General features: G+C 40.8%; 1 protein-coding gene across 1 annotated transcript in view; it reads right to left on the bottom strand.

The window, feature by feature from the left end:
* Positions 1-318: 318 nt before the first annotated feature.
* The window catches only part of EFHB (EF-hand domain family member B), a 59664-nt gene continuing 33836 nt past the window's right edge, over positions 319-26146 (bottom strand). Inside the window, exons 7-13 of the mRNA XM_057739964.1 lie at positions 23455-23538; positions 22809-22876; positions 18241-18395; positions 9236-9443; positions 5855-6067; positions 4176-4357; positions 319-626 (exon numbers count right to left, since the gene is read on the bottom strand). Coding sequence (XP_057595947.1) covers positions 453-626; positions 4176-4357; positions 5855-6067; positions 9236-9443; positions 18241-18395; positions 22809-22876; positions 23455-23538 — 1084 coding nt within the window. The 3' untranslated portion in view covers positions 319-452. The remainder of the gene's footprint in view (positions 627-4175; positions 4358-5854; positions 6068-9235; positions 9444-18240; positions 18396-22808; positions 22877-23454; positions 23539-26146) is intronic.

Genomic DNA, 26146 nt, shown 5'->3' on the forward strand with positions numbered 1-26146 from the left:
GTCTGTTTTCCTCAGATGCTGATAGAGACTTAAAAGCCCATCAAGCTTCAATTGTGACACAGTGACACCTAAAGAGAAAAATAACAAAATGTTGAAGGCAAAATTTTGTGAACCTGGTATCACAAACCAGACTTTGAATGTCAGGCCACCCACTCAAACGCACAGAACCCTTAAGCATATTAAACATGACAAACTTCCAGTATCATTCTGAGTTATGCCTTTGGGGAGGTTAAAGGTCAGCTCCAAGCACTCGTCAAATTCTGTGGTGCTTTATAGGAAACGAAAAAATAAAGTTTAAAATCCAAAATCGAATTTATTAGCAACACATCCAGGCACATGAGCCCTACCACAGTGACTGCTGAATTATAATACCTAAAACCAGAATGGACTGAACATTTTAGATGAACACGGATTTAACAATTCTTTGGTTAAATGGGTGAAATTCACAAAGGTCAGATTGCTGTTTTGCACTTGGTCCGATCTGCGTGTTGTAGCTCATCCAGAACGTTTCTGATGTTCTCAACACAAACTTCTCCCCTGTGATGTTTTTTTGATGCAAGATTCCATACATTTTCAAATTCATCCTCAGAAAGCTTGACACCAATGTTACGTAATATCTCTGCAATCTAGGGAAAAAAAAACCATCAAAAGTCAGACCAAGATGTGTTGTTAAGTTTGTATTTTTAAAATAACTTTATGATTTCTGACTAATCACCTTTATTCCCCCCCAAAAAAGGTGTGTGTGTGTGTGTGTGTGTGTGTGTATGTGTGCGTGTGCTTATTACATAAAATAAGCAAATATCAAAATTCCAGTACTTTCAGCTCAGGAATCATTTTGTTAATATGAATGAATATGAGGGTGTTCAAGTCTCCTAGCCAATATATAAAATTAGTTTCAACTCTAAATGTTTCTGTTCCTTTCAGAGGGAGGCAGCCAAATTCAAGCAGAACGTGTAAAAGAGCTAAAGACAGAGGGCTTGTAGCATTGACATATATGCACACTGCCAAATGCTCAATAGATGGCTAGCAGGAAGCTGCTGCATAGCACAAGGAGATCAACTCAATGCTTGGTGATGACCTAGAGGGGTGGGATAGGGAGTGTGGGAGGGAGGCTCAAGAGGGAGGGGATATGGGGATATATGTATGAATACAGCTGATTCACTTTGTTGTACAGCTGAAACTAACAAAACGTAAAGCGATTATACTCCAATAAAGATCTGAAGGGAAAAAAAAAAAAGAGGACTTGCCGGATTTGATTTCCACCCCAGTCACCTCTTACGTATCTTTTCTAAACCCCCTGCATATTAGCTTCTCTTCTTTAAAATAAGAACATTTATGGGACTTCCCTGGCAGTCCAGTGGTTAGGATTCCACGCTTCCACTGCAGGGGGCCCGGGTTTGATCCCTGGTCAGGGAACTAAGACCCCACAAGCCATGCAGCCAAAAATTAAAGAACATTTATAAAATGTCTCTAGCTGTCCTGCTGTAAACTTTAATTATAGTTGTAGGTGTGCAAACGTCAGAGAGATAGTGCATGTGTGAGCAAACGAGCAGACTAAAATCTGAGCATCTTGGAATTCCTTGGCAGTCCAATGGTTAGGACGTGGAGCTTTCATTGCCATGGCCTGGGTTTGATCCCTGGTTGGGGAACTAAGATCCCACAAGCCATGCAGCACAGCCACAAAAAATAAAATAAAAAATAAAAATCTGAGCATATTGAAAACTTGCACACTTTGGTTATTAATCATCTCTCTGCAGTGATAATTAGTAAAAAAGAGATAAAGGGAGGGGGAGACATGCTTTATATGTCCCAGGGAAAATATAAGAAAGGAAAGACAAGAACAAGTAGTGGGAAGAAACAGTAGAATGAGTAGAGGGAAGAAAAGATTTGAAAAAAAAGAAAAAGAAAGAAACTAAATTTAAAAGAGGAAAAACCTTTACCATAAAGCACACAGGAGGGAAGCAGAGAGGGAAATGGAAAGAAAGGTTAGACAGCGTATAGGAAAGCCAATGAAATAGAATAGCTGCAGAAAACATCTATTAAACAGAATCTTAACAATTAAAAGATCCCCTAGATATGATGTGCCTTGTGGGAAATTAACAGTATAATCAAATACACTTGAAATTCAGAAGAGCAGTGCTGCCAGCAGCGGCAGCTACACAGCAGAAGCGCCTCAAGGCCCCTGTGCATAGCTGCTGTTCTCCTCCACGCAGTGGCAAGTAAAGAATGTCCTGCAGGGACTTCCTTGGTGGTCCAGTGGTTAAGACTCTCTGCTTCCACTGCAGAGGGTGTGGGTTCGATCCCTGGTGGGTGAACGAAGATTCCACATGATGTGTGGCACAGCCAAAAAAAAAAACACCACACAAAACAGAATGTCCCTGCTTGGGCATCCCCAGCCCTTCTCCCCTGCTTCCTCCCCCACTCCTCGGGAGGCATTCCTACCCTCCTTCAGCTATGGATTAGCTAACACTCTTACAGAAACCCATCTATTTTCAAGGTGACATTATTACTCCAACTTACTCCAACCAGGTCTCTGGGTTCTTTTTTTTTTTTTTAATAGAATTTTTTTTAGAGCAGTTTTAGGTTTCTAGAAAAACTGAGCAGAAATTACAGAGTTGCCGTATGCTCTGTGTATGCTCTATCGCTGGCCCTCTCATTTCCCTTGTTAACATTGGTATATTCGTTACAATTGATGAGCCAATATTGATACATAATTATTAACTAAAGTCCATAGTTTACATGAGGGTTCTCTCTCTGTGTTGCGTAATCTGTGGGTTTTGACAAACGTAATGACATGTATCCACCATTACAGCATCATACAGAACAATGTCACTGCCCTAAAAATCCTCCGTGCTCCACCAAGTCATCCTTCCCTTCTTCGCTTCAAACTTCTGGCAACCTCTGGTCTTTTTACTGTCTCCATTGTTTTGCCTTTTCTAGAATGTCATTTCGTTGGAATACTATTTGTGGAGCCCTCTGGGTTCTTACTTCCTACCTATAATTGTGAGATAAAGGATGACTTCCTAGTCAAAAGAATTTTAGGGGACTCCCTTGGTGGTCCAGTGGCTAAGACTAGCTAAGATCCCACATGCCTCGCAGCCAAAACACCAAAACATAAAACAGAAGCAATATGGTAACAAATTCAATAAAGACTTTAAAAATGGTCCACATCAAGAAACTCTTTAAAAAAAAAAAGAATTTTAGGCATCAGGAAATGAAGGGGAGATTTTTGTTTCTTTTGGCATCCCTGAAGCCCTATTTCATAGGCCCTTTAGAGTTAGTGAGGGAAGAGAAAATACAGTCTGTGAGTGCCTTCTCTGACCCTCTGTGGTGGATCCTGGGTTCCTTCTTTGGGACCAGCCAGCAGGCATCTTCCTCTGAGTTTCTCCCCTCCTATCTGCGCCCCCTTAGTGGAATGAATCTGTACTAAGTTTGCAAGTCTGCAAGCCATCAACCCTTCATCTGAAGGGTCAGAAAGCATCATATGTCTGTTCACATCATTTCTAGCTCTGGATGTGAAAATTCAAAGAAGCAATTGCTCCCTCGATGACAGCCTGCTTTCCACAACGGCAGATCTAGACAGGCTGCTCTGACCAAGACTCCCCGGTCCTCAGAACCCCAGTGGCTATTCTGACCTACCCGGTTGTACCTGCTTTAAAACTAACCTAGGGAGGATATCACCTGGGGCATGAGGACTATGTTTTCTGAGTGGAAAAACAAGATATATGGGCTGACACGTGGCATCAAGACAGAACATCTAAAATCAGTGCTTGTTGCAGATAATCTGAGAGAGCAGCTCATAAGAATGGCAGGGGGAGCGCCTCACACTTACTCTTTGGTTTTGGAGACCCACGACCACAGGATACTTACACAAGGAAGAGACTGAGCCTCTTTGCTTTTTCTGAACGAAGAATAGTGCTGAAAGTCTTAGGAAAACATTTTTCTTTTTATACGTAGTGAATATATGACAAGTATAATGCTTCTTATCAGAGCAAATTCTACTTCAAGAATTGTACCAAATATCATGACCAAATTAAACGTTATCCTCAAGAATCCTAATTTGGGGTTGGGGGGGTGCTCCTGATGACTTTTGTAATATAAAAGCTCAAGCAAATAAACATTTCCATCTTTATGTGAAGTTGGCCTTTCAACCCTTTTGAAATCACACACTGTACCTCTTTTTTGGATCTGGTCTTGAAGAAGTCTCTTTCAAACACTCCTTTCTGGCCAAAGATGGTAGGATACAGCAATGAATAGGCATTTCCCTCTTCACCGTAATTGGTTCTGTCACTGATGCGGCGAATTCGGGGGGCGGGAATATCGGACCGAATGGTTGGAACACCATAGATGGGATAACCTAGGACATCGATGGGAAAGGAAAACAGACATTCTAAATACATCAGCCACCAGCCACGCGGCTACTGAGCACTGAAAACGTGGCTAGTCTGAATTGAGATGTGCTGTGAGTGTGAAATACACAATTTCAAAGATTTAGTGCCCAAAATAAATGTGATATTTAATTAATCACTTTATATTGATTCCTTGTTGAAATTTGATAATACTTTGGAGATACACATTGTATAGTATATATACATACTATTTTTTTTTTATTTTATTTGGCTGCACCACTTGGCTTACGGGATCTTAGTTCCCCGACCAAGAATTGAACCCAGGCCCCAGCAGTGAAAGTGCCGAGTCCTAACTACTGGTCCACCAGGGAAATCCCAACACACTATTAAAGTTAATTTGACCTTTTTTTTTTCTTAATGTGGCTTCTAAAATTTTTTATATACATATGATGCCAATTGTATTTCTATTGGAAAGCACTATTCCAAGGCGAGTAGCAAGATCTCATCACAACAGAATGTAAAGCATGTCTATGAAATCCAGTTAAGAAAAATATGTAAATCCTTAATCATGGCCTTAGTCCAAGAAAGACCAACATAAAAGAGTCTTGCTAAATAACCAATATTCACCGGGCTTGATATTGACATCCGAGCGGTTATGGGTTGAACTGTATCCTCCCCAGACTCTTATGTTAAAGTCCTAACCCCTAGTACCTCAGGAGGTGACCTTATTTGGAAATAGGGTCATTGTAAGAATAATTAATTAAGATGAGGTTATACTGCAATAGGGTGGACCCTTAGTCCAATATGACTGGAGTCCTTATAAAAAGACATTGGGACACAGATGCTCACATAGAAGAATATCACATGAAGACGAAGGCAGAGATCAGGCTGGTGCAGCAAAAGTCGAGTAGCACTGAAGACTGCCAGCAAAGCCCCAGAAGCCAGGACAGGGCCTGGAGCAGACCGTCCTTCACAGCACTCAGAAGGAAGCCACCCTGCCAATACCTTGATCTTGGACTTCCAGCCATCGTGAGATGATCAGTTTCTGCTGGTTACCCATTCAGTTTGTGGCATTTGTTACAACAGCCCTAGCAGACTAACAGATGGGGAATGAAGATGAAAGAAACCATTTGTAAGAGCCCTTCAACTGTCTGAAGGCAGATCTGTTGTAGCTAACAATCACGTGGTTCAAAAGTCTCCTACCACTTGGTGAAATCTGAATTACGACGATATCTAGCATTCTGGGTTCTGAACTACGATGGTTTCAATGTCATTAATACAGACAGAATGATTTTACTCGGGTCACCATGACCCAAGTTCAACTCAGCCAACATTTATTGAGCGCCCCCCTGGGTGCTTAGAATACAGAATTGAATCAAAGGTCCTGGGCTTTGAAAAACTTAGAGTCTAAAAAGGCTGGGGACAATGCAAGGACAGACAAAGGACACTCCCCTTCTGTGTTTGCTGATCCTTTTAACACTCAGCAAATAATGCGACATACTCACAAGTAGAAGGAACAGCGCCTACAGCTGCACTGATCTCTGAAGAAGTTGTCTTGTAGTGATCAGAAACTTTATCACTTGGCCTCAGAAGTGTCCGCAGAGTCTTTTCTGAGCTCCCTGGTTCTTTCAAGACAATATCTTCAGGCTTTATCAGCAGAGCTGGTTCAGATTCTTCTACATTAGCCTCAGCAGGGTTTGCACAATCTGGCTTTCTACCTTCAAGCAAAGAGGGAAAAGGACAGGACAAAGTTACTGCCTGGTGCTCACCCCTGTAACAAGATGAGTTTTCCCATTTAATCTCTTCTTGCTGGTCGAAAGGAGCTGAGCTGGTGTAGACCCTCCACTGACACCAACACCTACTGTGGAAGCACAAGTTCAGGCCAATGTCATACACCAGGAAGTTTGAACAAGGTCTTATGCTTCTGTTCACCACTTCGCTCATTTTACTCTAGAATAAAGCTTTTAAATCTGAAGCATCACAAGAAAACGAAGAACTTATTTTTTTTTTCTTTCCTCTTTTTTAAAATTAGAGCTTATTTTCCTATTTGACTTGAGCTACAGGATTACCAGAGTTGTCCCTAGGCCTGTGCCCCGGGGAGGGATAGAAGATATATTTGGAGCTGTAAATGCCACACATACCTGAACACGTGGGGGGAGCCCCGCGCATCGCGACATTTAGAGAGGCTCGCTGTGAGCACAGGAACCGATTATATAAATAACTCCCTTCAGATCAGTGTTTAAAAGAAAACCCTGAGGTAGGGCGACGACTGTAAGATTCTGTTCTCTTTTGCAGCTTCGCTGAGTCAGTTCTGAAGAGGTAGATTCCTGACACGGCTTTTCCACGGCGCCGGCGGGTACACAGCTAGCAGCAGGGGGCGCTGTGGTCTGCCCCGCGCTGGAGCAGCTCAGGGCGCTGCGGGAGGCCCAGAGCGGGGTGCGATGGCAGATGGCGCGCCAGTGCCGGAGCAGGCCGGCAAACCAGCAAAGACGGGCCCGCCGAAAGGCTGCACCCCCTCCCAGCTCCTGCCAATCGCTGCCGCGAAAGCGGCAGGCCCGGTGTTCCAGACCCTCTAATCCCCTCTCTGCAGCCCCTCCCCCCAAAGGCAGAAATCTGGACCAAGTTTTCTCAGAAAACTGCTAGAAAGCCACTGCCTTAAAGAAAGTGCTCGCCCCCTTTTCTGAAGCTGTCAACAGCAAGACAGAACTTGATATAAGAAAATTCTTGGCAATACATTCCTAAGTCCCTTCTGACTGACCCACCGGCTGTTATCTTGGAAGAAGAGAAAAACCTCACTGAAAACCGCTGCTGAAGTCAGGACCCCCAAACCACCAACAATTTGGAGAACCATCTGATTTGAAAACAGGCTTTTGCTTTCCCCCACTACTTCATGAGTTGTGCAAAGAAGGAAACTACTCTCACCCTCTCCTTAATTCTGAGAGGACGAGGGTAGGGTTGTTTCTCATCAAAAGCCTCATTAGGCAGAGATCTTCCTGTTCTCCTAGTGGACAGAAGAGAAAAGCCATCCCAGAAACTGGGAAGGACTCCCATGTCCAATAAAGCCCCAAACGTGGTATTGGCTCTGCAGGAATAAAAGTGAAAACAGCAGTATCTGCACTTTTTAGAGGAGAGATATTCCAAGAGGAGATAAAACTGTAAACAATCTTTTGAACGTTAATCGTCTCTAATAATCAAGACTTGAAAATTAAAGTAAATGAGGTATCATTATATAACAACCAAATTACAAGAATGTTTGAAATAACACTCAATGCTAGCAAGATTGGAGTAAAACCTTCTCACAGCCTTGACTGATAAAATTGCAAATTGTTACAATCATTTACAAAAGCAAACTGAACACAGAGAGTTACTTCTGGGACAAAAATAACCTTCATAAGAAATGAGATATAATTAGAAACAGAAAGCTTTCTGAGATACGATAATCATTACAGCATCACCCATACTACTTTTAAAATATCTGGAAATAACCTAAATTTTAAAGAGTGAGGAAATGGTTTGTAATTCATAATACATCAGCGCAAGGGAACTGAAAATGAAGTTTACAGAAACCATGAAAGTATCTCTTCATTCCATAGAAATTTGAGAGCTAAGTTTTTTTAAGGCAAATAAAAACGGTACATTCACCATCATTTAGCTGTGAGAGAGTAGCATAGACATATATATACTACCAGCTGTAAAACAGATAGCCAGTGGGAAGTTGCTTTATAACAAAGGGAGTTCAACTCGAGGATGGATGATGCCTTAGAGGACTGGGACGGGGAGGGTGGGGGGGAGTCGAGGGAGGGAGGGAACACGGGGATATGTGTATAAATACAGATGATTGACCTTGGTGTACCTCAAAAACTGGTACAAAAGTGTAATGCAGTTATATTCCAATGAAAATAAATTTAAAAAAATAAAATACTTCCATGCGTGCACACACACACGTATATATGTATATCTATGTGTGGTTAGTGATATAGGACAATACTGTGTAAACATGAAAATATTTAATCACAGTAAAGATTATGTTTTTCCTTTTCTTAAAAAGGTTAAAAGTTCAAATTCTATTTTACAGTTGACTTTTCCCCAGGGAAAGGGAGCTACTTTCTCTAAGAAAATGGTTTTCAAACAGCTTTCTGAAGAATTCTCGTTCATATGTTGGGCTTCTATGTAAATTGTTTTGCTGGTAATTGTTTTCTTTTGAATGAGTAATACATGGTTCCAAACTCAAAGGATACAAAAACATACATTAAAAAGTAAGTCTTGGGACTTCTAGGTGGCGCAGTGGTAAAGAATCTGCCTGCCAATGCAGGGGACACGGGTTCGAGCCCTGCTCTGGGAAGATCCCACATGCCGTGGAGCAACTAAGCCTGTGCACCATAACTATTGAGCCTGTGCTCTAGAGCCCATGAGTCACAACTATTGAGCCCATGTGCTGCAACTACTGAAGCCCACGCGTCTAGAGCCCACGCTTGGAAACAAGAGAAGCCCACGCACCACAATGAAGAGTAGCCCCCGCTCTCAGCAACTAGAGAAAGCCCGTGTGCAGCAACGAAGACTCAACACAGCCAATAAAAAAAATAATAATAAACCCAATAAATAAATAAATAAATTTATTTTTTAAAATGTTAATTATTAAAAAAAAGTGTCTTGCTGCCACTTTGTCCCTTAGCATCCAGTCTCCTCCCCCACCCAGAAATAATAAATGTTATCAAATTCTTTCCTAACCTTCCACAGATATTCTGTGCATAAAAAAGAAAATAAATATGTATATATGTGCCTATTTTTAAATATATAATATTAAAGTTGACTAAAGTTGAACTCCTAGGAAAAAGAAAATACGCAAGTCCATTTCAGAATTTAGCAAACCTCCCCAAATTAAATACCTTTAATAATGACCCTCTCTTCATACTCTTTAAGGGGGGTTTTATCTTTCCAGTTAAGAAAATTTGCAAATTCGAGGTAGTTAATCAGCCCGTCGTTATCCACATCACAGTATTCAAATAGCTGGTCCAGAAGCACCTCATCTAAGTGCAAGCTGGCCTGGTCACACGCTTCCCGAAGCTCAGCTTTATCTATCGCCCCGTCTCCCTTCTGTTAGACACGAAGCGGGAAAAAAAGATGACGTGAGCATTGTCTTCAAGAGCAGAGTGGGCAACATCTGTCATTTCCTTTAAGAAAAAAAGAAAGAGCTCTATCACATAAATTCAAAGAATCTGTCTTATTTTTCACATAAGAAGAGTCAAATATTACGCGAGACTGGACCTTACCGTGTCCATCCCACATGGACACGGTAATTTCAGCCCTGGTTGGAGTGGGGTGTGACTCACACCCTTTGTTCGTTTTAATAGCTTTCTCTTTAAATCATGCTGTTTACACTCAGGTCGGGCAGGCCTAAGCACGATCCGTGCTTGACATTTCATTTGACCGACATTGTGTACTTTCGACAACATTCTACAACTTTCCATGCTTTCAGAGCTCAGAAAACCTCTGGTGTTCCAACGGATCCACTCCATTGCCTGGTAAAGAGGAGAAATTGGGGAATTGGCTTCAGGCCAAGCACAGAGAGGTGGATTCAAAGGCAGAGGCCTCTGGCTGTTAACACTCCCGTGGGCAAGAGAACTCACTCAGATTCATCCTGGAAGGGGAAGGAAGGGAAGTTTCCACCCCTTTCGGACAACAGTGAAAGACAGAAGCACCGCGCTGAGTGCGGATCGTGAAAAGAGGGAAATTTAGAAAGGTGCTGGGCAGAACGTGGCTGATTCACTTGGGGGATGAAGGGCCAGAGCACATAAGCCTTGTTAAGGAAGAACGGCCGGAGCTGGGCATCTTACCACTCAGCCCTGCTGCAGCCTGTCAAGCCAAACTTACATCCATCTGAGATGACAGTGACATGTCCCAGTGGGTCCCGGCTGCCATAAGGGAGCTTGGGCCCTCTCAAAGAGATTTCCCCAGAGACAAATAAGTTCCCTAAGGAAACCATAAATGACTCACTGGCTAGCATTCAGCTACTAGGCCCAAGGTTGGATTCACATTGCTGGAGAAGGTGATTCCCTGGAGAATAAGAAACTGACCCAGTGAATTCTGGATAAATTCCTGCAGCCAGACCCATGGGCCTGGAGAACATTCCTAACCCTCCTGTTGAAACACAAGGAGAATTTAAACTATATTATCTTGACAGAGAGCTGCAATGCCCTGGATTAAAGTAGACTCCTTTAGGAAAGTCTCTGCCGCAAGCCCAAGTCAACCAAAACTGCAAACCCCACAGCCCTAACTCATAAGCAAGGTGGGGGTGTGGCTGTTGAATCGGGAGTCCCCAAATCTGAAAGAGATAGTGGCAGTAATGAAAGAAAGTGTCTCTTACTCAGCGGGTACAGAGCCACTCCTGCCTCTGCACCCTGGACTTTTCCCTCCCCCACACCCCAATCTCAGCTGTTCTAAGGAGGAGTAGGTATGGGACAAGATCTCCCAAGGGGGATCACAGGCCACAGGTATCTGTCCAAGCATGTTATGGAACTTCAGGGGGCTGGAGCCTCAAACTGCTGTGGCTTCATGGGCTATGGGTGCCAAAGTGGTCACCCGACTCAGTCTGCAGCAAAAAGAGATGTCAGGATTCAGCTGGTGGGGTTTGGGCAGGGTTTGTTCAAAGTGGAGAATGAACGCTAACAATATACTATTTCTGTGACTTCCACTGCTGGATGTATTCACTGGTATTGATGCTTTCCATCCCCGTCTTGTGAATGTTCAGGCACTTATGACCCAGAGAAGCCACATGGAGAGAGTGCTAGTACCTTTGGGGCCCTGCAACCCTCTTGACCCCTTTGAGCTGCAAGTCTCTATAAATAATGATTTCACCACTTGGAGCCTCTGGGCCTGGTTCACTAACCTGAAACCCAATGGTCTTCACTGGTCCGTTGTGGCTTTCAACCTCAATGAGTGCTAAGAACCAAAAACGGGCGTAGTCACTGCACTCAGTGGGCAGAACTCAAGGTTATTCTTGTGGCTCCAGCCAATACTTCCCTTGGTTAATCTGTTATATTTTTACTGACTCTTGGACTGTTGCCAATGGCTGCCTGTTTGGTTGCCACTTGGAAAACTACAGACTGCAAGATTAAAGACACCTCTTTTTTGGGTCAGAAAACTATGGATCATCAAAGGAATGGGTAAAGAAGATGTGGTACATATATACAATGGAATAGTACTCAGCAATAAAAAAGAACAATATAATGCCATTTGCAGCAACACGGATGGACCTAGAGATTGTCATTCTGAGTGAAGTAAGTCAGACACAGAAAGACAAATGTCATATGATATCGCTTATATGAGGAATCTTTAAAAAAAAGGGGGTACAAATGAACTTATTTACAAAACAGAAGTAGAGTCACAGACATAGAAAACAAACTTAGGGCTACCAGGGGATGTGGTGAGGAAGGGATAAATTGGGAGATTGGGACTGACATATACACACTACTGCATATAAAATAGAAAACTAATAAGGACCTGCTGTATAGCACAGGGAACTATACTCAATACTCTGTAATGGCCTATATGGGAAAAGAATCTAAAAAAAAAAAAAAAGTGGATATATGTATATGTATAACTGATTCACTTTGCTGTACACCTGAGACTAACACATTATAAATCAACTACACTCCAATAAAAATTAACAACAACAACAACAAAACCTATGGAAACAATCACGGCTGCTGAGTGTACCATCCGAGTAATTTATACAGATGCCCAGAATAAGAGTCCATCCTCCGATGAGGATGACTGGAAGCAAGCTTTGGACTGAGCCTGCACCCCCAGGTGGCACCATCGCTCCCTGGGTCCATCCTTGTACCGGACATGGCAGCACACGCACCATCAAAGCGGGCGCCAAGTGAAGCGGTTGACGTTTCTGAGGCAGAGGTTGCCACCACATGCCAAACTTGTGACTCCTGCCACAAGCTGACCCATTTGTCTCACGGTGAGGGAGGACACATCACACACAAGGCATTGCCCCATGCTCCCGGCACACTGACTACATGAACCTTTGTCCCCTCTCCAAGCTACTGGCGGTCCATCTCACTGTTGACACATTTTCAAGTTATGGAATTGCTTGCTATTTCAGTCCAGTGAGCCAGCTCCAGTCACAAATGTATGGCTCGTGAAATTCATCTGAGTCACCTGCTTTGCTTTCTGGGCCATTTTCAGTCTGACAGTGGCGTGACTAATAGCACAAAGGCTACTCAACAATGAGCTGTTACTCAAGGTACTCAATGAACCCTTCCTGGTCCCAGCCATCCACAGCTGCCTAGTATTACTGAGCTTTGGAATGGGCTTCTCAAAAACCACCTCCCTTCCTCACCAGCTCCTGGCTCATACATCTTAGTAAAGCAGTTTTGTCACTGAATAAAACTGTCCCCCAAAAGGAATCATCCCATTTCAGCTACTTCCTGGATAATAACTAGAATACAAGGAGTTGGAATTATATATACCTATTTTGAAATTTTGAGACTCTGCTGTGACCATTCTTGGACATGATGAGTCTTTTTTTTTTTTCTTTTCCCCTCTAGATTTTACGTTCCCTGAGTAAAAAGCCTGCACATTATTTGGAATAATGTTTGATGTGCTGTGAGTGTTCAACAAATAACAGAATTAATCCTCTAAGCCAAGAAGATTCATTTAGGAAATCACAGTTTATTTGTTCTGTTTTGTTTTGCTTTTCAATTAAATTAAATCTGGGCGTTCAACAGTATAAGATTCAAATCATCAAAAACCATCCTACAGCTGTACTAGGAAGACCCACATCTTATTAGCCACTCAGAAAAAAAGCTCCTCAAGGACACTGAGCAGTATATTGTACGTATTAAAAGTTAACTATTAAAAGGGTATATCAGCATTAAATAATTCTCAGTAATTTCCTCCTGGCTTAATTTAATTTTATCATAAGAAATGTGCCTGGTGGTTCACTAAGATAATCAACAGCCATTAAGATGATCGTCTTGACTATAATTACATTTAAAATGAGGAATTTTTAGAAAGCAGAGCCCTATGCATCCTGCTAGTTTTCCTTATTCATGTCACTACCATGTCAATTTCCCCAATATCATCTTTGTAGATACTTGGAGTTGAGTAAAGTTTAAAATACACTTGTTTTAGCATATGTACTTGGACTCTGAAAAATAATTTTTAAATTACCTGTAAATAGCAATTGGTTTCTATTAAAAGCCAGAGAAACAGTTGAATACTAACATTTTCTTTAAACACAACATTGTGAGAAATGTCATTGATGACTGATTGGTGTTTGTCCCGACATAATTAGTACAAACGTAAATGAGATATTTAACCCACCTTTTATTCATCAGTACATCACAGGCACACAGACCCCTAATCTAAAATCAAATAAAATGAATGGGCTTAAAATAAATTAGCCAATGAGTGATCAAGATTCATTTTATAAGATAAAAAGTGTGAAGTGTCACTTTTCTAAAACTGTACTCAACACTGAAATGGAGATAAGAATATTATCATTTCCTGAGGAAGAAAAAGGCAGAAGAGTATCAGAGTGATGCAGTGCAAAAAAGACTCAGCTAGTCATTGCTGGTGTTGAAGACGGAAGGGGCCCGCAAGCCAGAAAGTGTGGGTGGTCCCCATAAACTGGAAGAACCAAGGAGATAGACCTGCTCCAAAGGCTTCCAGAAAGGAACACAGCCCTGCTAACGCCTCACTTTTAGCCAGGAGAAGGACTGATTTCGAGTGTTAGAGCATCACAGAAGAAGCTTGTTAATCAGAAGACTTAGAAGATGCTTGCCTTAGGGGGATGTTTGAGCAAAGTCTCTTAGCTCCTTGAAAACAACCATGGTCTCTTAATCAGAGTGAGCACAATTTTTGGCCCAGAGTAAGTGCTGTATAGAAGTCAGCTCTCATTTCTCTTCTCTGCCATCCCATTCAGCAAAATTGAAAGGGGCAACTTTGAAAACTACCTCTTTCTTTGGAACAGATTAAATTAGAAGACTGCTACTGAAACTGAGAAGAATGACAACATTTAAGAATTGATCTTCCCAATATTTTTCATCGTTTGCAATTTCCATTCTGTGATGTAGCAGAAAAGCAGACTACTTTCAGTGTCAGAGCAAGATGTCTCCCTGACCATCCATCTCAATCATTAAACTCCTATTCAACCCTTACTCATCTTTACTTTCCTTGGAACTTTAAATTAAGCATACACAACATTTTAGACTATATATTTTAATATAGTCTCTACCAACAAGTTTCAAAAATACTGCCTTCTAATCAACCTGAAGTTTCAATCTTTAGCACACTGAGATTTAAAATTCAAAAGTTCACTGTAACTATAAACGTCCTTATTTTTTGGTCTTTTACATTTTCCTTAAGAGAGAGAAGAGACCTCAGCAGTCATCATCTTTCCTCCTGTGGCAGCATCTTCATTGCTTTCTCTGACAGAATATTTTCCTGTGTTCTCACGTCATTCATCTCTAAGATTAACCCAGTACCACCCCTGGTTATACGAGTTACTTGTTTACTTATTTCTAAACAAATGAAAGGTATTATGATGTTTCTAATACCTATCCGTGAAATAACCAAAATTTCATTTGCTCTTCTTACCTTCTGTAGCAGAGCTCTTCATCATTGAATTCTCTACCTCCTTACTCTCTTTCCTACCCTGCAGCTCTCTCTCTGAGGCCTTTCCCTGGTCTATTCTCTAAACATTCATAGGCTTCTTCTTCTCTGCCTCTCTCTCTCTCTCACATACGCTTTCTCTTCTAAAGGGGCCAAAATCTCCCAAACCTTACTAAGTTTTCTATGTAAGTGATCCAAGAAAACTCCAATTTTCAATCAGTGATCTTTAATCTCATTTTGTACGTTTTATTCCCACCTTTCATCAGTATAATTTTAAAAATTCATCAACTTTCCTATCAAGCCAGAAGGAATTACCTTCTGCAGCACCTTTACATTGTTGTTTTTATCATCCTTTCCATCTACAGTGAAATCTACAGTGCTATGATAATACCTACACTTTTTGGTGTCAGGAAGATTGGAATTAGAATTCTATCTCTGTTGTTTACTAGCTGTGTGAAATTGGATACACTGAGAAGCTCTCTGAATGTTAACAAACGCTGATAAGCTACCCTCTCTGCTTTCCATTCTCTCCTGTTATTCAGATCGGCACACAATAACCAATATATATCTCTCTAAAGCTTTTATGGTTTCACGTTAATCTTATACATAAAGATGTATTGCACTGACTTCTTTGCTCCTCCTCTTTCACTAGGCTTCAAGAGAAAGTGAATTCCTGCAAATTGGGTCTGGCGTGGACTTCCATGATCTGGCACTACACTCTCTAGCAAAAGTTTCTCTCCTTGCTCTCTTAAATAGGTCCTCCACCTGAAGATGCTTACTCTTCAGCACTCTGCCTTTTTTGCTTTTCCCTAACTCTCCACCTAACCATTGTTGAGGTTGTATTGTGAACCCGTTCTCTCCACTAAGACTTCCCTAGCTGCTTCTGAAACTCTAAAGAACTTTTAAAACTTTAAACATGTTATGATCTTAATCATATAATATTCTATATGCATAATGAAACCTTTTGGGAAATAAAATTGGTAATGATTAAAAAAACAGCAAATAAACATATAAACAGAAAAGAATATTATCTTTTCCTTTTGAGATAAATTAAAATTATTCTGTTCTTTCTTTACTTCTCCTATCAAGATTATGATGCAGTACATCATCACAGCTTTATTTATGAGCTTTTATTTGTTTGTGTTAGACGGATTCTAAAATGGTTTGAGGCTGCCTAGAAAAAGAAGTACAATGAGAGTCAAAAAAGTGAAGAAATCAGGGCAAAGAGAAAATAAAGTTGAACTAAAATAAGATGAAACCTGAAATAAAAAGAATGCTCAAAATGTATGCTATAAGATCATGTTCACAAACTAGATATGTTTCTCTGAATTGGCTCTAGGCTTCCTGGCGGCCAAGTCAAAAAGGTATGCACAATCAGTACAAAAGTCACACTGTCCATGGGGCAAAAACGAACCAGATACTTAGACAAAGCACAGTTATTTGCTTTAGAAAGACTGGATTTCCTTATAAAAAGGATGCATGTGACAAAAATAAATAACAGCTGCATGGGCGTACAAATGAAAATTGTGCCACGTTTCAAAGAGTGTGTAGTCACATTCCTTAGTGCAAGCCAAAGGCAGTGCAGTTTGGCAAATCCTGTGATGGCCTAAAATGATGTCAGGTAATTATGCAGCCCCAGGTTGATCTGACTTGCTAAAAGAATAAAATTTAGGGTAGCTCGAAATTTGATTGATCTTGCTTTCAAGACTGAAACCACACCTGCTCCCCAGGGGAGAGCACTCTAAGCTTGACTTGGACCGGACGGACAGTACTGTGTGTACACACTCACAGTGAAGCAGAGACTGTCCATCCCCCAGGCTCCCAGCACACTCCAGTTTAATGATCTACAATAGTGGTTCTCAAACCTGAACGGGCATCAGAATCACTGAAGAGCTTGTTAAGACACAATTGCTACACCCCAACCCCAAGTTCCTAATTCATAAGTCTGAGGTGAGCCTTAGCATGTGCATTTCTAACATGTTCCCAAGTGATACGATGGTGGTGAAAGAACCACATTTTGACAACACAGATCTACTTCAGAAAGGTCAGCAAAATTTTTCTGTCAAGGGCTAGAAAGTAGATATCGTAGGTTTTGCAAGCCATTCAGTCTCGGATGCACTATTCTGCAGGTGTAGTTGCAAAAGCAGCCACAGACAATACTTAAAACAAATAGGCATGCATATGACCCCACAATCCCACTCCTGGGGAACTTCCCTGGTGGCGCAGTGGTTGAGAACACGCCTGCCAATGCAGGGGACACGGGTTCAATTCCTGGGCTGGGAAGATCCCACATGCTGTGGAGCAAGTAAGCCCCTGCGCCACAACTACTGGGCCTGCGCTCTAGGGCCCACATGCTGCAACTACTGAATCTCACACCCCTAGAGCCCATGCTCCACAATAAGAGAAGCCACTGCAATGAGAAGCCCACATACCGCAACAAAGAGTAGCAGCAACAAAAACCCAACACAGCCAAAAAATAATAAATAAATAAAGTTCTCTTTAAAAAAAAATCCCACTCTTGGGTATATATCCAGAGAAACTCTAATTCAAAAAGATACATGTACCCCAATGTTCATAGCAGCACTATTTACAATAGCCAAGACATGGAAACAACCTAAATGTCCATCGACAGACGAATGGATAAAGAAGATGTGGTGCATATATATAATGGAATATTACTCAGCCATAAAAAAAAAGAATGAAATAATGCCATTTGCAGCAACATCGATGGGCCTAGAGATGATTATACTAACTGAAGTAAGTCAGACAGAGAAAGACAAATACCATATGATGTCATTTATATGTGGAATCTAAAATACGACACAAATGAACTTATCTACAAAAGAGAAACAGACTCACAGACATAGAAAACAAACTTATGATTACCAAAAGGGAAGGGGATGGGAGAGAGATAAATTAGGAGTTTGGGATTAACAATTACAAACTGCTATATACAAAATAGATAAACAATAAGGACGTACTGTATAGGACAGGGAACTATATTTAATATCCTGTAATAAACCGTAATGGAAAAGAATATGTATATATCTATACATACATATATACACACAAAAACATATACTTTGCTGCACACCAGAAAATAACGTAACATTGTAAATCAACTGTACTTCAATTTTTAAAAATATAGGCATGTAAAACTATTTATAAAAACAGGTGGTGGACTGGATTTGATCCTGATCTGTACTAGCCTACTAGAACCTGTAAGCCCATGCGTAGACCAAAACAGCTCCACTTTACTACTGGCCTTGTCATAGTGCCTGAAGGCTGCCAGCAAAGTGTCAAAGTTTTGGTAGTTGACTTTCTTCAAGTGATGTCGCACTGCCGCAACCAGGGCTCTCTGTCTGTCCTTGCCTCGGAGATACTCTCCTGGAAGTCTTCTGTGGATGAGATCACCAGCTCCTATGGAAGAGGGGGGTAAAGGTCTTTTATCTGAACTTAAAGTCTGTTGCTATTATTCCCATCCTAAAAGAGAGAGAGATCTAGCAACCTCTGTGGATGAAAAAAACCTAACTCCAATATTATTATATGCAGCATGACATTTTTTGTATAAAAATATGTACAAACTGATAAAAATAAGTACTTCTGCTTTATGCGACTTCTCTGCTCAATGAAAAAAATCTGAAAAAATGAATTTCATGGGGGAATCGGGAGCCCACTTAGCTGCCAAGTCCTTCCTTGAGAAGCAAAGCCCTTGTCTGTCCGTCTCTTAGCAGACATTTGTCTACAAGGATCTGAAAGCTGGGCCTGATTCCATGTGCGGGTCACTCTGTGTGCCTCGGGGCTGACTGAACCTCTGGGAAACCTTGTAAAAACTGGACACAAGTTCCCTACTCCTTCCTCATGTGAGTTTCCAGGCTGCCTTCAGTCTGCATATCAAGTCCCCATTTCTCTGTCCTGCTTCCACTACACTGTTTCCAGCACAGGAGACCTGCCTGCACCCACAGCTCTCTTAACTGAGTCCTGACCCACAACCCGCCGGTAATAACCCCTCCAATTCACCTGCTACAACCCCCCCACCCCAGACCAGGCCTTGCTTCCACTTTTTCTTTCATGACTTAAAGGAAATTTCCTGAACTATGACACAAAGGAAGTACACACACAGCCTCTAAACCCCACTCCTGGACTTCCCTGGTGGTGTAGTGGTTAAGAATCCGCCTGCCAATGAAGGAGACATGGGTTTGTTCCCTGGTCCCAGAAGATCCCACATGCCATGGAATAACTAAGCCTGTGCACCACAACTACGGAACCAGTGCTCTAGAGCCCACCAGCCACAATTACTGAAGTCCACGTGCCTAGCGACCGTGCTCCGCAACAAGAGAAGCCACTGCAATGAGAAGCCTGTGCACCACAACGAAGAGCAGCCCCCACTCACCGCAACTATAGAAAGCCCACATGCAGCAATGAAGACCAAACGCAGCCAAAAAAAATAAGTAAAAAATTGCTTGGATGTTAATGGTGACAGAGATCAGACCAGAGTTGGCCAGGTTGCTTCAGATGTGACGGCTTGGTGGATGTCACCAGAAGAAACCTTCTGCCTATGTTCTTTTTCCCCTGGCCTGTACCCTTCCCTTCCCACCTTCTTGGGACAGTGTCATGCTGGCATTTGGCTGTGACACCCTGGGTGGCTTAATTTAAATCACAACATTGATGGATGCAACTATAGATGATCATACTAAGCGAAATAAGTCAGAAGGAGAAAGACAATCCCATATGATGTCACTTACATGTGGAACTTAAAATATGACACAAATGAATCTATCTATGAAACAGAAACAGAATCATTGACATAGAGAATAAACTGGTGGTTGCCAAGGGGGAAAGGGGTGGGGGAGGGAAGGATTGAGAGTTTGGGATTAGCAGATGCAAACTATTATACATAGAATGGATAAACAACAAAGTCCTACTATATAGCACAGGGAAGTATATTCAATAGCCTATGATAAAATATAAAGGAGAAGAATACATATATATATTACATATATATATATAATGTATGTAAAACTTGTCTGCACAGCAGAAATTAATACAATACTCTAAATCAACTATACTTCAATTTTAAAAAATTGAAAAAAAATAAATTGCAACATCGATTACAGTTCAAGGCAACTAATATTCACACCTGCTTTGTACAAGGCCCTATATTATTAGGTTCTGTCAAGGGTCTCTTTTAATAGGTACTCGGAGGTATTATAAATAGGTATTATAAAATCAAGAGTTAATCCTGCATATTCTAATAAAAGCCTTCTTTCTAAGGGTAGACCTGGAGTATGGGTGAAATGGTTCCAGGAACTGGACAAGTACATCAGAATAAGACCATCTGAAACGGGGTCAGCTACCATCAGACCATCCTAAAGTGGGCAAAACCCAAGTATGACTCTGCAAGAGGAAATCAAAACAGTTAGGGGTGATTTTTGACAAATAAGCGTGGCTTCCTTTCCTCCTCCATCTTTCTTCCCCCGTTGCAAACCCTCTGGGGGGCTGTTCTGCATCAGGAGCCCCCACGCACCCACTCTTCCACAAGATGGGTAAGTTGTTTTATCCCCCATTAACATCCAACAATAACCATCTGAATGGCTCCACCGGCCTTTCCCACCACAGCCCCACCAGGTATGACTGCCTCGTGGAGGAGATGCATGCTGATACCCTCCTCTGGCCTGGCCCCGAGAGAAGATTTACGAAGCTCATGTCAAATCACTGACAATTACTCAAGAGCCATCTCTAAAGAGCTGAAATCGGGAGTACAATCTCTGGCCCTAAGAGAGAGACCCACGACCTCGCTACCACACCAGCGACATCAGAAAAGTCACGCCAGCACCTCAGCTGCACGCCCCCCCCCCCCCCCCCCCCCCCCCCCCCCCCCCCCCGCAACCAATTCCCATGAGGCACCACTGCCCACCTGTCCTGGAGTCTCCTTCAGTCGCCTCTGCCCCAGTGCATTCTGGGAGCTGCACACAGCCCTTGCACTCCTCCTGGAGGCATCTTGACATAACCAACACCCTCAGACCCAAGGGATGAGGCATTCTTTGTGCACTTGCCTTTAGTTCCTTACGTAAGGGTAAGGGACCGATCCAGGCCCAGTAAAGAAACCAATACGTCCTCAGAAGCAGGCAGATCCTGAAGCTTTCCATGGATTGGTGCTATTTTTAACCCCAATAGTAGTCACAAAAGGCAGCTAGGGTTAATCTGTTCTCTATGAGCATCTATGAGCTCCACGAAAGGTCTAGAGGGGACTGTTACTCCCCTTTCTCAGGTACACTGTACAGCACCAAGGCCAATACAGACATATATTTTTTAAACTATTAATGTCAGTGTCTTTCCTTTTCATTTTATAACTCTATCTTATCCTTCGATTTATAAGGATAACGTAGCTCAACTCTTAGGAAATTTAGCAATGTTGCCTAATTGTCAACATGATAAACTATGCATTGGATTCACTGATTTGTGCTATAAATACCAGGGAAAACCATGTATTGTGCGCTAGACCCCAAGAATCCAACAGACAGCAAGATGGGGTGCCCACCAGCATGAACCTGCCCTCAAGGTACTTGTATTTCAGGCTAACTGATGGGTTTCTTAAATCATCCCTTACACATTCCTAGAGGTATGAATAGCCTCTAAGATGGGTAAGGACATCCATTAAACACATAACGGCTGGGCAGGCATCCATTAAACACGTAACGGTTGATCTAAAAACAGAACCAAAATACGATTTCCTAATGTGGTGATTCATGGTGCTCTGAAACACCATGTTGCAGAAGGTCAGTAAATATTTATTTTATTTGCCAGTGAATGGACTTTAACTAACATGCTTTCAGTAGTGGTTATTAAAGTTTAGTGTACATGAGAATATCTGGGCATGGGTCCCAGAAACCTGCATATTTAGTAAAGTCTCTGGGTGATTTTAATGCAGGTAGACTGTAGACCGTATTTTGAAAACATATAATATACAGCCCAATCCTGGTAAGTTTTAGCATAGTTTTCCCTTTGGAAGGCTGCTGTTTAGATCACTGAGCACTAAAGACAAAATCCTGGGAAGTTTCTTCTGCCACATTATAGGTTGATTAATTGATTGGCTGGTGGGAAGAGTGGTTCTTAAGTATGTAGAGTAGACTGTAGAGTACAGTGCTTTCTGGAAATTGAATGTCCCTACAGTTCACCTGGGAATGTTGTTAAAATGCAGTTTCTGATTCAGTGGGTCTGGGGTGGAGGCTGAAATTCTGCATTTCTAAGAACCTTGCAGGGGACACCAACACTGCCCATCTACAACCATATTTTGAGTAACAAGGGTCTAGTACAATATTCAAATTCATTGAAAAGCTGCCTCACTTCACTTTGGCTTGTTTCGTAAAGGCCTTATTTATTTTCTAAATAAAATTCTGAGCCTTAACTACACTTAAGGAATTCATTACAAGGGCTTTAAACTGTACCTATTTCAAATATAATATGAAAATTTTGTTTCTTTCTTGCACTACAAGTTGTTCTCATTAATGTTGATGTAATATTTGAATATTCCTTTAAAACTGGAAGCTTTGAGAGAAGGGGATGGTGAACTTAACTGCATTATTTGGAGGGGATTTTGTTTTTGTTTGTTTTTTTTTTATAGTAAAAATGCAATTACTTTTATTATTATTTTTTTAATTTTTGGGGGGGTACACCAAGTTCAGTCATCTGTTTTTATACACATATCCCCGTATTCCCTCCCTTCCTTGACTCCCCCCCACCCTCCCCGTCCCAGTCCTCTAAGGCATCTTCCATCCTCGAGTTGAACTCCCTTTGTTATACAACAACTAAGAAGAAAAGTTGTATATTTACCATACTCCTCAGGACGGAGACAAGCCCCAAATGTGTGGTCTGGGGGAACACTCATTGTTTCCGCAATGCTAGCAAAGAAAACAAATCCTTTAGTGAAAATTCCCACCACATGGCATCCCTGGAATTTAAAATATGTTTGCTATATGTTTTTAATCGCCTATAGTTTCTCCTCTAACCAAACTATGAAGATCAAACAGAAGTTCTCCAACAGATCTTTTGTCTAATCTCCCACTTGCATTAGCAATGGCTGAATGCTTTCACCGGCTGTCACTGAAAAAGCCCAGACTGAAAAAGAACAGAACATATTCAAAGCAGAATTATGGAAGTGTGTACACACACACACACACACAGGGAAAGGGGAGAGAAAAATATAACACGATAAGTTAAATTTCTGAGATTCCAGAAATAAAGCTTTACACAAAATTCTTCCTCCCTCTTCTCCAAATGCCCTCTCCATTTTGGACGACTCAGTACTTTCCTGGAAATGCAAGCTCTACAGAGGCTAACGGACTTCCCTGATTAACACGAAAGGATGATTCTTGTTTAATAGATAGAGTCCAGTAGAACACAAACCGAAATTTACCACAAGAGTACTTCGTAAATTTGATCCAAAAACATTATCAGTTGAAGTTAACCATGAACTTACGGATCTAAAACTCTTCCAATTTTATGTTGAAACTTTTCTTTGAAATCATCAACTCTCTTGGATACAATCTTAGCTCCTCTTTTCCTGTAAAATTAGAAAATTGTCAGGTACTTCCTGAAGTATTCTTGGCTACCAAATACACATATGGTGAGGAATATGACAGTATCCTTTAGGCCATCAAAAGAATAAATCCAGTTTCAAAAGAAATTATATGCTAAAAAGAAAGCTTTACGTGTTCATTCTTCTATCACATATATTCTATTATAAAGATCATAATAGAAGATAAAATTTGGATTAAAGAATAAGACAAGTAGACAAAATTTTTTTCCCTAAACAAAACCAAAGTGGTAATATCATTCTTAAAAGTGTAACTCCTAAAATTCCTAAAAGAAAAATAAGCATCAAAGAAATAAATAACCAAAGGATAAAAACAAATAACTCACATCTAGTAAGCAAATACACAGAGAAATTATAATACTCTCCAGTAATTAAAGAAATATAAGATAAAAGAACAACAAAGTACCACTTTTAACATAGTAATAAGTAAATATACATATAGAGAGAGAGACAGAGACAGAGACAGACAGAGACAGAAATGGAGACAGAGAGACAGAAAGAATAGCTAATATTGGCAAAAAGTATGGTAAAACACTTGCAGATTGCTAGTGCAAACTGCAATAATCCTTTTGGAAATAATTTGGTAATATGATTCAGAAAGCATAAAAATGTTCACCCTTTTATCTACATCTGAAAACCAATCAAAAGGAGATAATGCACATAATTAAAACTGTGAAAAAAAAGTTATATTTATAAAAATGCTTGTAGCCTCACTGACTATAGAGGAAAAAGAGAAAAGAATCTAAATGTTCAATCCTGGAGGCTGACTAATTATGTCGCATTAACAAGAACACACTCTGTGTGCATTCTAAATGTTGGTTATTAAGAACACACAGCAATATAAAATCATTTTATGTTAAGTGAAGAAAACAGGATATAAAGTGGGATTGCCCTCTGATTACAGTTATGCAAAAATCAACACAGGAAGCCACACTAGAAAGAAATAAATTAAAAAGATAATAAAGGTTGAATTAAGGTGACAGGATTATGGGTGATTTTATTTTGCCAATTTTCTATAATGTAATTTTATTACTTCTATCACTGTGATTAAATGAATAAGAATTTCTTTTGAGAACTGAAAATTACACCACCACTATTTAATAACATAAAATTAATAAATCCTCTATTGTTTTGTTAAGACTAAAAACAATGAACATTAAATTCTTAAGCTCCATTTGCTTTTAAAAAATACTGTTCTTTCCTGTACTGGAGAAATATGGAGCTGAATAAATTTCTGGAGAAGAGTGACACTCTGTGGAGAAACAAAAGATGAAATATAAAATAATTCATCTTTTATTTCTTCATTTACTTCCCATTAGTTCAAAAAGGGAGAAAAAGAACAATATGGGTAAAGTTAGAATAAATCAGAGGCAGTTTAAGGGCTGTAATTTGAACAAATAAAGTTGACAATCTAAAACCAGCTCCAAGGGGCATAATTAGGAACATGCCCGGATGGTAAAGGTAAGGATTCTAAGTCATGCAGCCTAAGCTTCTCAGCCTAAAAGTGCCTGGATTATGTTTCTGGGAGAATTAGGAAATATTTGTGAACAGCCATGTATGTCAGAGTATCAATAGCTGTAACATCCTTACACACCTCCCAGCATTCACTAACCAACTCAGAGTAAAGTCTCCTGTGTTCCAAGGACACATTCACACACACACACACACACACACACACACACACAAACACCGTTTCAAGATTCTAACTGATTTTTCAGATCAAAGGTCATAAACAGAATATAGACGGAGATAGTTATATGGAGGTAAAACTTAAAAGTATATATCTCTTATAACTCTTAAAAGTTAAGAGTAAACTAAATTTACATTAAATGGTGCATATCAAATTGAGATGTAAACAAAACAAAGACTCACAGACAAAAGACAAACTTATGGTTACCAAAGGGGAAGTAGGGGGAGGGATAAATTAGGAGTTTGGAATTAATGGATACACATCACTATATATAAACTAGATAACTGATATATATAACAGGGAGTATGATTCCCTATGCTATACAGTAGGCCCTGTGCTATACTGTAGGACCTGTATAGCACAGGCAACTTATTCCATATCTTGTAATAACTTAGAAAAGAATCTGAAAAAGAATGTTTATATATATGAATAACTGAATTGCTTTGTTGTACACCTGAAACACAACATTGTAAATTAACTATACTTCAATTGAAAATAAATAAGGGACTTCCTAGGTGGCTCAGTGGTTAAGAATCCACCTGCCAATGCAGGGGACACGGGTTCGATCCCTGCTCCAGGAAGATCCCTCATGCCACGGAGCAACTAAGCCTGTGTACCACAACTATTGAGCCTGTGCTCTAGAGCCCATGAGCCACAACTATTGAGCCCATGTGCCACAACTACTGAAGCCTGCACGCCTAGAGCCTGTGCTCCACAACAAGAGAAACCACTGCAATGAGGAGCCCGTGCACCTCAGTGAAGAGTAGCCCCTGCTCGCTGCAACTAGAGAAAGCCCGTGCGAAGCAACGAAGACCCAACACAGCCAATAAATAAATAACTAAATAAATTTATTTTAAAAATAAACTATTAATAAATAAATAAATA

This window comes from Hippopotamus amphibius, chromosome 6, assembly GCF_030028045.1.
Source record: "Hippopotamus amphibius kiboko isolate mHipAmp2 chromosome 6, mHipAmp2.hap2, whole genome shotgun sequence".
Classification (NCBI taxonomy): Eukaryota; Metazoa; Chordata; class Mammalia; order Artiodactyla; family Hippopotamidae; genus Hippopotamus; species Hippopotamus amphibius.